The 11,948-nt window shown below is 39.5% G+C and overlaps 2 protein-coding genes across 2 annotated transcripts; one reads left to right on the top strand and one right to left on the bottom strand.

Annotated features, from left to right (window-relative positions):
• Positions 1 to 2,266: 2,266 nt before the first annotated feature.
• Positions 2,267 to 6,317, bottom strand: LOC112287977 (autophagy-related protein 13a). Its single transcript, XM_024531686.3, has 4 exons — positions 4,980 to 6,317; positions 3,761 to 4,455; positions 3,310 to 3,506; positions 2,267 to 2,983 (listed from the first exon to the last, which is right to left on the bottom strand). Exons 1-4 carry the CDS (start codon positions 6,070 to 6,072, stop codon positions 2,494 to 2,496), a joined length of 2,475 nt encoding a protein of 824 aa, XP_024387454.1. The 5' UTR covers positions 6,073 to 6,317; the 3' UTR covers positions 2,267 to 2,493.
• A 3,345-nt stretch (positions 6,318 to 9,662) lies between these two features.
• Positions 9,663 to 11,630, top strand: LOC112284382 (small ribosomal subunit protein uS2y). The gene is made up of 4 exons (XM_024524168.3): positions 9,663 to 9,826; positions 10,020 to 10,282; positions 10,524 to 10,721; positions 10,982 to 11,630. Exons 1-4 carry the CDS (start codon positions 9,721 to 9,723, stop codon positions 11,327 to 11,329), a joined length of 915 nt encoding a protein of 304 aa, XP_024379936.2. The 5' UTR covers positions 9,663 to 9,720; the 3' UTR covers positions 11,330 to 11,630.
• The last annotated feature ends 318 nt before the right edge of the window (positions 11,631 to 11,948 follow it).

Here is an 11,948-nt window from a genome sequence, read left to right on the forward strand (position 1 = left end):
GCATTCAATTTATTTCAATGCATATGTAGAAAAATGTACACATCTACATTGTCTTTAAAATATATATATATATATATATATATATATATTACTATTTATATCTATAATTATCTATTTTTCTTATATATAAGATTAGATTTGAATACTTAAAGCTATTAAAGTTATTGAATATATAAATATACATTCTATGATTGCTAATGATGTTAAAGACATATTTTATTTTATACCTTAATAGAAGTTATAAAGTTTTTAATTCTTTTTACAGTGATATCAAGCTTGAGCAATTTCTTATATTTAAAGTATTCAAAGATGTGTGATTATCCAATTTATTTGATAATAGTGTTGAGTACAAACATATATATAAATTTATCAAAGATATGAAAGTAAGTAATCCAAATCTTAATAACTTTAAGCTTATACAAAGATAATCAAACTAAAGATTGTTAAAAATGTGAGGTTGCTTAATTTATTTGATAATAAAATTAAGCTTAAGCACTTGTTTTAATATAAGATTGTCAAAGATATAAAGTTGCCCAAATTTTATAGCAATAATGATTAAATAAGCTTGAAAAACTCTTTTAATTATAGATTGATAAAGATGTAAAGATATTTAATTCATTTGGTAATAATATCAAGCTTGAGCACCTATCTATATCTAAGGTTTTCAAGATGCGAGTTTGCTTAATTAATTTGGAAATAATGTCAAACTTAGGTACCTATATAAATCTAAGATTGTTAAAATCTAAAGTAAAAGTAGATATTATGTGTTAAATAGATAATACCTTCCTTACAAATCTTCAAGGAGGTTGTGATATAAATTAAATCTTAAGATTCTATAGATATGTCATATGGCTATTAAAATTTGTCTTATACACTTCTTTCTTTTAAATATTTACAATAGAGTTGGTTTACAACTTGATGTTTAGGCCACAAGACTTATATTATAATTTATAGAAACATATTAAGAATTGTTGAATCCGATTTAAAGATTTTGTAAGAATTTGTCTGTTTTTTGTAATATTAAAAATTAGTGGATTATCAGCCAATTACATAAATAACAGTGGTTTCTTTTAATATTAATCAAGATAAAATAACCAAAAATAAAAACAACATCTCAACAAGTTGGTGTGATGAATAATAATAAAATAAGATGATAATAATAAGCACTTCAAGTTTTATTATCAATACAATAATATTAAAAAAAAATGTATATATAAAATAAAAAAATTATATGTATCATTTTAATTGTCAGTATTTAAATATTAAAATCTATAAGTTCCACAAATGTCGTGTGAATATAAAGATCAAGATACTATAAACCATTTGTGGTTTTTGGTATAATTTAAGATATTTTAAAGAATTAAAGTTTAATTCATAAAGATAATTATTATTATTAAGATAAAGGAGTGGAGTAATATTTATACATATATTACAACAATTTAAAAAAAAAAATGTACAATCAAATGGTTTAAAAAGTATTGAACAAAGAAAATTTGATTGAATTGATAGATATTGAACAAAAGTGACATGTGTTGGATAGAAGTTTATGGAGGCATTAGCAACACCCTATCTTAACAGGTCTCTTTGCTATCAAAAGATCAAATAAAGACATAAACATGCAATTATGTTTTTTTTACTAATTTTAAAATTATGTAAAAATAACTTAAATAAATTGAATGCATTTTTTAAAAAAAATATACAAATAAAATCCATTGGCCTAATAGTAATATATAAAGATTAAATGTGATTTATTGTTTGAATTTTGCAATATAAAACTATCAATGATGTAAAAAGAATTCTCTTACACCCTCTTGTCGAAGCAATCTCCTCAAGTACACCTCAAGACTCATTTGTACATGTGAGGCATATCATAACGTACTATCTGGATATTTTAAGAATCCACACAAGCCGATTTGAAACAAGCAGAATAAACTAGACTTGAGGAAGGCAATTTGGCCAATTATCCAGTTCAAGTGATGGCCAAAGGTAGTGAGAGCGCAAATTTTCTTTGACGTGCTAGCTTGACATTGGAGACTTCAGTGACGTAAGAACTTTGGCGTATAATCTACGGGTAATTACTCACTTGAACGTTGAGAAACTTAGACAGCATTGGTTAAGTAGTTAACCAATTGATGCCAAAAGAGACACGAGCCATGTGAGCAGCTACATTACGTTACGACACAGATCACATGAGGAATGGATACTCTGACTTTAAACGGTAGGTGTGAAGGAGGAGATACACGGGAAGTGGAGCCTACGCTGCCAATTGTAGAGACATGAATCAATGCTCATCTTCCTCGAGAGTTTCACAACAACAAATTGTATGTGGTCGGCCAACTATGGATAGGACCATTTCAAGTGTCTCACTTAAACCTGCCTGTACAATACAGCTTCTCAGCTAAGTCTTCTACTCTATACACTGATATCACCATAACGTGGTCATGGACCTTGAGTATCAGTTTTCTGTTCTCTTTTTTCCTTTTTTCTGTTTCTTTACACACGATTCACTACTTGCCGGTCATTCCCTGAATTTCCCCCACTTTGACGCACTAAAAAATCGCGCATTTCTCGGTACCCCCGCAACTCTTCCAGAGCATCGGCGGCGGTTTTCGAAATGGCTTGTCTAAACCCTATTGATGGTGGAGAGCCAACCACTCCGGTGCCAAACGACGATCCTGGTCCTGTGTTGCCTCCCAAACTGCCAGGTTGGCTTAGTCGTCCCTTCAAGCTGCTATTGCGCGTGCCAAGGGAGCTGGGTTTGGGTGGACTATTCTTGACTCTGCCTGTAATTGCAACAGGAGATGAAGGAGCAGAGCCCATTCTTGAAACAGGAAGATCTGTGAAGGCAGGTGGGGCGCTTTGTTGGCGCAGAGGAGCTGCACCCCTCAGAATCCTGACTAGGGCCCCTACAGCGGACCCTGGGGTGCTTCCCTGGAAGTCGGGCGAATCAGGAACCTTTGGTCTCACACCTGGACTCCCAACCCTGCCAAAAACGACAAAATCTGAGCATGAACACCTACACTGCCGATGAGAGAGATGGTACAGATACTCTTACAGCTCTAACACACAGTACTGCAACACCATACCAGCACCAACAAAGATCGAAACAAACCCCACATAACTTATCATCAATGTTGGCATCGAAGTCCAATCATCAAACAACTCCAAGTCGAGAACTATAACTACCCAGCTAAATTCTTCATGATGCTCACCAGCAGAGTAGGTAAAAACCAGTCAAGAAGATTCCAGTGAACAAGAGATTTACACGGCACAAAATCAATCAGAAATTATTTGATCCAATATGAGTACCTGCTCCGATAATCCTCCGCGTCATCGTTGTCAATTGCAAATGGGCACTCTAAATGCATCTCCTCTGGGTCCTCACGATTGGGGCTTGAAAACTTGCTGGAGGCTCTGACGTCACCTAGTGCAAGCGTTGGAGGGCTATGAACAGACCGTTTTATGCCTGACAGAGAAAGTTCTTCAATCTGCTCTTCTAAGGAGATCTGGAATCCAAACACCTTGTACATATTATTCCTTCGTCCATGGCAACTCAGTGCAAAAGAGAAATCAGAAACATTGGCAACATGATAGAGAAAACTTAGGAGGCACGCAGAGCTAGGAAAAACTGCATTGGGATAATGATTATAAAAGAGAAACATTATTTCTCTTATATGCCATGCATCGAATAGCCATTCGAAAATATCAAAGAAGCCCAGCAATGATTAGAAGGAATTGAACTCAATGCTAAAATGTGTACCTGATGTCCGCGGAATCGATTCTGGGGGGTGCCCTGCAACGAGTCACCAGCTGTAGATGATCGAGCCGCATTCTTGCTGTCTAGTGAAAAATTTGAGACATGACCACCTGATCCTGGATGAAGACGGGAATTAAAAGAAATTGCCCTAGGTAGATCCAAAGGACGAGTCTGAGGAGAAGGTGGTGGAAGAGGGCTTCTGCTTTGATGGTGAGTATCAGGCGCAGCTCGTGTGCTAGTCAAGGGACGGTTAAGGTTAGTGGGACGGGGAATACTTACAGGGGCACTGCTGCATCGTAACCGGAAATCATTTTGAGGATAGCCATGTTGAGGTGGTGAAGGGGATGGAGATGGTGAAAAAGGAGGAGAGCGACGAGAATGTATAGGGATAGGTTGAGAGTCCAAGTGAGGATGGTGAGAGGAAGGAGGCTGAACGAATCCTCTTTGCAAGGGAGAATTTCTAGGTGAGAGATTCGAGGGAGCATGTGTCCCGGACGGGGAAGACGAATGGTGGAAAAAGTGAGGGGTTTTAGGAGAAAGGTTTTGAAAATCAAGAGACGGATGAGAAGGGGATGGGGATGATGATTTATAGGAGGGAGAAATTGGCAGTGGTGGAGGCTGCGACTGCACCTTGTTTATGCCCCCACTCCAACTGTGGCGTCGTCCAACTGCCCCGGATGGAGAACTAGGCACAGAACCTGCATTAAACCACCCTCGGATGAGCATTGTAAAAGCTTAAAAAAATCTTCACGAAGATTATTGAACCCACCTCACATAAGACTTGCATAATGTTATGCAATTGTTGCAACTAACCGATATCTAAACACAGATTCGTACCTTACATAACAGGCGTATCCATCAGAAACATCTACTAGGAACTCATTATCAGAATGCAAATAGGGTTACAGGACACCGAAAGGAGTTCTTTCAACAAACAAAAACCCCTGGTCACAAGAATGCCAAAACGCCGCTACAGTTGTGGAGGGAAGAGAGAGATTGATAAGGCATCTAATATGTAGTTACGTTTGCTGCCCAACAAGACCAATACAACCCAATCTGCACAATATACTTGGACTAATTGCAAAACAACGAACCGAAGGATGCCTAAAAAGCTACCTCAACTCTCATACGACTCCGTGTAGCAGAAGAAAAATGAACTGAAAAGATAAATTGCCCTAACTTTCATCTGATCACCGAGAGAAGTCAAGAGTGTTGCGTTCACCTGGTAGAGTAACAACATGCACCCCCTGCCGACCAGAAAGTCCTCCAGAAGGTAATGACCCAACACTAGTAAATCTTCTCAAAGGGTCAGTGGTCGGGCTGCCGACATAGTCGGCAATGATCCGCGACATAATTCGAGGGGTGACTTCCAGGGCTGTTACAGCAGTTGCATTTCTGTACATAGAGGAGATGCACAATCTGCCCCACTGAGTCTCAATTGGGGTTAAACTGCATTTCATCATTGCATCTTCATCGTGCTCAGATACAGCTGAAGGTGCAGGGGAGACGGTGTACGAGAGAGAGAAACTCCGGCTGTGGGACGAGAAATTCGCAAGTTTGAATAGCCGGAAGGCTGGCAAAGTACGCACCAAACAATATAAAGAGCGCAGCATAATCACAGTCCTCTTATACACAACTGGACTCTCCAGAACATGATTGGACGGAAAAGTAGAAGGACCTCCCCCTTGTTTCCGACCTATGCTTGAGATGTCTTCATCCAAAGACGCACCCCCTTCAACAGGCGCCTGCTTCGCGAGCACAGGCCCAAACCCTAAGACCGAACCCTTCTTCGTCCGCTCATAGTGCACGACCCACCTCTCAAGCAAGGTCCTCGACACAACCCCCGCGGACGTGAAGCTGTCGCCATCGTTGCCCTCATTCCACGACTCCCCTCTCAAATTCGCCACCCGCTGCGGCGACCCACTCCACTTATTGAAACTGCGCTGTCGCTCCAGACTCGCGTTACCCGAGGAGGACGACGGCACCTCCATCGTCCCCGTCGGCTGGTGCAACAATATGTCCACCACCATGGGCTCCTGGCACACTCCCCTTCTCCACGCATCCACACTCTCCTGCACATGGCTAGAGCTCTCCAACTCCAAATTGAACCACTTATTCGACGCCCTCCCTCCCCCTCCCCCTCCGATCATATACAAAGAGTCATTTCCCTCCCCGCTATTCCCATACCCCGCCCCTTGCCCCAGCACATGCGGTATCCTCGCCTCCAGAATTATATGCAAGGCCTTCGCGTAATACTCTGCCACTATCTGTTCAACATTCGCCTTCTCACTCTGCGTGGAACCGAACGGCGCCATCGCGCACGCCCCGCTCTCACCCCTAATCTCTCCAATCCAAACCCTCTGAACCTCCCTCCTTCGAATCCTTCCTTCCTTTCTTTATTTCCTTGCTTGCTTACTTACTTACTCACTTCCTTTCTTCCTTCCTCGCAAACCCTACCCTACCTTAGCTTACCCTACCTCAGAGATGATTCGTCCTCAACGAAAACACCTCCACCACCACCTCCTCCACCTCCGCCTCCTCCTTCAACGTCAGCAACCTCCTCCCACCCCCCTGATTCTGCTCCTACACCCTCCGTCACCATCCCTCCCAGCACTGCCCGGCCTGCGCAACAAAGTCGCGCGTCAACCACAAGGCAATAATAAAGCAGGAGGAGGAGGGGGGCAGGAGTGGGAATGCTCGGCTAGAGGGTGGTTGCGTGATCTGATTGGGAAAGAAGCTACTATGATACACACAAACATAAACAGAGAGAGAGAGAGAGAGAGAGAGAGTAAGAAAGAGAGATGGAGAGGGTGCATCGATTTGTGTTGGTGTTGCACGATGATGATATTAATAATGATATTGATAATGAGATAGATGTTGTTGTTGGTAATAGTGCCGATCATCGTCGACGTCGACATCAGAAGCAGAAGAAGCATCCGGTGATGCTTTCCTTTCCTTTCCTTCATCACCATGGTTCGTTCCGATCATCTCGTTCGCTTGCTTACTTACTTACTTACATCCATTTATTCATTCATTTATCTCTCCCTCCACATGAGAACCGGTAACGCAAAGCATCGAGCACGCCATTCGAGCCTTCACTCCACCTCCGACCCCACTTGTCCACGTTGGCACTCCACCTCACCCCCCGTCTGTCCGCGCTGGCATTCCCTCCACGTGTAAAAATTTGCTGCTTTGATCTTTTTCAGGTTTTTTGTAACATGATTTAGAGTGCATTTTTATTTATTTATTTATTGTCCTACATTGCACAAACAATGTCATTTCCATAAATTTATGTTAGGTCCACTTCAAGAGGTAGTTTTTATATAAAAAAAATTGAGAGGCTAAGTCACAAATTACAATAAAAATAAAATAAAATATCATTCAAAAATATATTATTAAGTATTAAACATTTTTCAAGATTTCTATAATTAATATATGAATTAGAATAATTAGGATTATAAAAAAAGAATGATTTGGTCCATTTTGTGACCACTTCTCACTTTATACTATGTCCAAATGTCAAGACAAATGTAAAGCATAGCCTTGGCATTAAGAGATTGTAGAAGATAAGGAGAAGTCATGAAATGGACCAAATAATTCTTTTATTATGATCACAAATCCAACAATTCATATCTTGATTGTAGTATTAATTACAAATATTTAATAATAAAAGTAGGTCTCCAAAGTGATGTTTGACATAAATTCTTTGATTTTTGTAAAAACCACCTTCTTGTAATATGCCTATAGCAAATTTTAGGGGGCAACACTATTTATGCCATATAGGGAGAAAATACATTCCATCTTATCTATTTGTTACCTGGTGTCTTAATTGATTTTTCTTTGTATAAAACCTAAAAATTACAATTTTTGATTTTAACCAATTACAAGCTTTAAACATTGTGGCTTCTTGTCTTCTTTTCTTAGTATAACAATCCATTCAAATCTCTGCTTTGCAATGAAAAAAATAAAAGAGATGTAGTTAAATTGAAACAAAAAAGAAAAATTGTTGAACTTGACACAAGAAATGTAATTTGATGATGTTGTGGTAATGGACAAACATGTATTTGGTAATATATATATATATATATATATATATATTCACATACACACCTACATATACTCACATCCATCCATACACATCTACACATAAACATACATATACACTGTGTATATACATGTTAACAAAAGTTAACACAAATTAAGTTAAGTTAACAAAAGTCTGTGTCATTTAGCACAATCATAATTCCGGTAAATTTTACTTTAAAAAAGATTGCAGACACCTTTTTACTTCGGAACTTCACCTTTATTTTTATTCTTTTGAGATATTTTTTAATATTATTCAAAAAATAAAAACTTGTTACAAATCAATGACAACTTTTTGCTATTCATAGACTCATTGCTTAATAAGTGACAATAGTAAAAAACTTTTATTTCATGCATTTTAAATATATATATATATATATATATATATATATATAGTACATTTTTTTCTCATAGGACAACATAAAATAAAATTTTAATTTAATTAATCACAACAATTTTAAAACCCAATAGTAATTAAGTGTTTGCACATGGTTTTATTTATTTATTTTAGTGAAAATAAACTACAATTTATCCCAAAATAATGTATATTATACAAAATTATGTTTTTTATAATATACTTAATATCATAGTAATACCATTTTAGTTTGAAATTTATATATCTACATCAAATTTAATTAAAAAAAAATACTTGTATGATTTAATAAATAAAAGTTATGAGATTTAGTTGCCACTAAGAATTTGTTTTAAAAAAAGTAAACTGATTGTGTATAAACAATGGTATTAAAATTAGTTCATATTTTTAATTATATAAGCTTAAGAAATTATTGCGATAATCTTTACCTCAATTTTAAGAATATGTATGGTTGTCAATGGATTATTATTACAAAATCGTCTATATATACATATGTATTTATTTATTTATTTTTCTTAACTCTAATTATAAATTGCAATTGTATTGTCAACAATCTTATTTATGTACATGATTACGTGATGGTTGTAAGATTTGAATCTATGCCCAATTAGAGTTTAGTCAAGTTTTCTATTATATTTTAGTCAAAGTGACATATACAAACATTCACATGTTTAGACTGTCTTCCAAATGTTTATGTGTAATTTTGCAATTGATAGACAAATATATTTACTATTGTAATAAGAATATACAATTGGTATTCTCATTTTAAATGTTTTTATAAAAAGGATTCTTTGTTAAAATGTATTATATATATATATATATATATATATATATTGTGTTTAATTAGAGTTAAGAAAAATAATCTATACCATAGTATAATAAAATACATTAAATCATATATATAAAATGTAAGAGAGAATAATTACAATATTCAAATGAACACACACTCACACACACACACACACATATATATATATATATATATATATATATATGCATACACACACACATGGATCGACTCAAACTATAAAACACAATAAAATCTTAAGCAATACATTAGAAAGAAATGCTACATGAGATAAATAAAACCAGAGCACAAACATAATCCTGTCCTAAACAAGCAATACTTGGGATATATGAGCAGTTGAAGAAGAAGAAGAAGAAAAATAAAAATAAATCAATTAAAAAGAATTAGATAAATTTAATATGTTTAATGACTCTGTAAAATATAAAATGACTACAACAGAGTACTTGAAGAAGAAAGGAATTGTTAAAATTTGGTTTTTCTGTCAAGCACGATCGGGCCAGTCAATCTGTTTGAGGACGAAGGTCGTATCGACTGGAAGTGGAGGCGACGAGAAAACGGGAAATTCGTTAGGGCTCCGTCTCCGTCGTAGCGAAGGGGTGTAGAGGGCGATCAAGGCAGAAGGCGGAGCTCTGTTTGAAGCAGCAGCTCGAGTTTTCGCAGTCCCACAATCTGGACTGCATTCCAACTCCGCTCGAGACCATGAAAGAGTCCGATGTGCAAATGATGCTGGCTGCCGATGTGCATCTCGGCACCAAGAACTGCGATTTCCAGATGGAGCGATACGTCTGGAAGCGCCGCTCCGATGGTATTAATTCTCATTAGGGTTATTCCTTAGACAATTTCTAGTTGTGGAATGGGCTCGGTGTCGTCGTTGTCGTCGTCTTCTTGCTTGGTTTACGGATGGGTGCGCAATGCATGCAGCGTTGTTCGTAACGTTGCGTGCCGGTGCTGCCCTCCGGTATGTGTGGTGGTAACAATGTGGTCGCATCGGTGGACAGGCATTTTTATTATCAACGTTGGCAAGACCTACGAGAAGCTTGAGCTTGCTGCGAGGGTGATTGCGGCCATCGAGAACCCGCAGGACATTATCGTGCAGTCGGCTCGGCCTTATGGTCAGCGAGCGGTGCTGAAGTTTGCGCAGTACACGGGTTGCCAGGCCATTGCTGGGAGACACACCCCCGGAACTTTCACCAATCAGCTGCAGAACACCTTCAGCGAGCCCAGGCTTCTAATTTTGACGGATCCTCGAACTGATCACCAGGTTAGGGTTTTTTGGATGGCATTGCTGGGCGCGGATCATAGTGTAGAGGGCAATAGTTGGGGTGCATTGAGCGGAGGTGGGCAGTGGTGTTCTTCGTTTTTTCTCATGGAATTGGTAGGAGAACGGCTATTGGTATTGCTCGAGAATGGCCAAGGAATGGCAAAGGATTTTGTGGAGATTAAAGTATGCAGACTGTATGAATTTCTGAAACGGGTGGTTTGTGTGGTGTTCGATTGGAAAGCCAATCATGGAGGCTGCTCTGGGAAACATTCCCGTCATCGCATTCTGTGACACGGACTCTCCGATGAAGTACGTGGACATTGCTATCCCTGCGAACAACAAGGGGAAGCACAGCATTGGTGCCCTGTTCTGGTTGCTGGCTCGCATGGTTTTGCAAATGCGAGGAACGATCAGCGCGGCCAAGCCATGGGATGTGATGGTGAGTGGAATGCCAATGTTTTCGGGTGAGGCTTGATGGTATGGTTGGGTGCATTAGGGCTTGAATTTTGTGGTAAGTGAAATGGAGTTTACCATCTGGAACGTGGGCCGCTGAGTGCAATTGCGAGAGGATTGTGGTTTGGCAATGGTAGAATGATTCTACACGTGATGGCTTGGCATTGGGTTTGGGGTTTTAGAGGGTGGGATGTTGCAAGGACGCTGAATTGTTTGGTTAATGCAATTGGGGGCTGTGCGTTACAGGTGGACCTCTTCTTTTACAGAGAGCCCGATGAAGGCAAGGACCGCGATGAGGAGGAGGCAGGAGCCGCTGAGTTCGCTGCCGTGGAGTACCCAGCCCCGGCGCTGGGTATGGTAGGCGACGCACAGTGGGGACCTGAGGCTGCTGAAGCCGGTCAATGGGAAGCGGACGCAAGTGCCGTGGCCACAGGTGCTGTTCCGGCTGGAGTTCCAGCTGTGGAATGGACAGGCGCGGCAGTTCCCGCTGGCGCCGGCTGGGATGTGGGAGCTGCTCCTGCTGCCGCCCCTCCGGCGGGATGGGAGACGGCTGCACCCGCAGCACCTGCCGGCTGGGAGCCCGCGCCCCAGTGATGGGATCTGAGGTGGAAGTTAGGATGACCTGAGGAATGTGCAAGTCTCAGTAACTGGACTCACCTTACTTATGAACGAGCATTAGCGTAGGCAGCGGCTTGGGAATGTGAAATTTAAGTTTTAACGACTATTCATGTACGAAGCAACATTTCGTGTGAGTTAGAGAGCAGTATGTTGACGAGGTTGTTTTTCTGGGATCAGTGGAGTAGCACGTTCGTTGTTCGCTTGATTGAGCCCCGGGTGATGCTTGCCGAGTTTTCTATACAAGTTCTGAGATACATTAAGATATCACTTCAGAAATTATGGCAGTTGTAGGAGTTTTTGTCGATTTGGAGTTGTGTAATGGGTTCCATTGTAATTGGTTTTGTTTGGTCACTTAGTTCTTCATTTCTGCACTTGTTAATGTTACTGAGTGGGATATGGAAGGATGTCTATCATAGTGGTCACCGATTTGACACTAGTGATTGGTTTTTTTTGCTTTTATCCGCTCATGTGCTCCGGACAGCTCAGTCCAGGACATTCTGGAGGTGATCTTGCCTGTTGATAACTCGTTGTCGCTCTCCATTTCCAGCCGTCTGTAATCCTTCGTTGCATCAACAGAGAATGGTCAACTGAAGTG

The sequence above is a fragment of the Physcomitrium patens genome, chromosome 1, assembly GCF_059467195.1.
Source record: "Physcomitrium patens ecotype Gransden chromosome 1, ASM5946719v1, whole genome shotgun sequence".
Taxonomy (NCBI): domain Eukaryota; kingdom Viridiplantae; phylum Streptophyta; class Bryopsida; order Funariales; family Funariaceae; genus Physcomitrium; species Physcomitrium patens.

Bases quoted from the DNA above. Each gene is read 5' to 3' on its own strand.
- LOC112287977 (XM_024531686.3), bottom strand. From the start codon at position 6,072: ATGGCGCCGTTCGGTTCCACGCAGAGTGAGAAGGCGAATGTTGAACAG. The intron at 3,507-3,760 runs GTACACATTTTA...TTTGGATTCCAG, and splicing joins ATCGATTCCGCGGACATCAG to ATCTCCTTAGAAGAGCAGAT. The intron at 2,984-3,309 runs GTACTCATATTG...CGTTTTTGGCAG, and splicing joins GCGGAGGATTATCGGAGCAG to GGTTGGGAGTCCAGGTGTGA.
- LOC112284382 (XM_024524168.3), top strand. From the start codon at position 9,721: ATGAAAGAGTCCGATGTGCAAATGATGCTGGCTGCCGATGTGCATCTC. The intron at 10,283-10,523 runs GTTAGGGTTTTT...TCGATTGGAAAG, and splicing joins ATCCTCGAACTGATCACCAG to CCAATCATGGAGGCTGCTCT. The intron at 10,722-10,981 runs GTGAGTGGAATG...TGTGCGTTACAG, and splicing joins CCAAGCCATGGGATGTGATG to GTGGACCTCTTCTTTTACAG.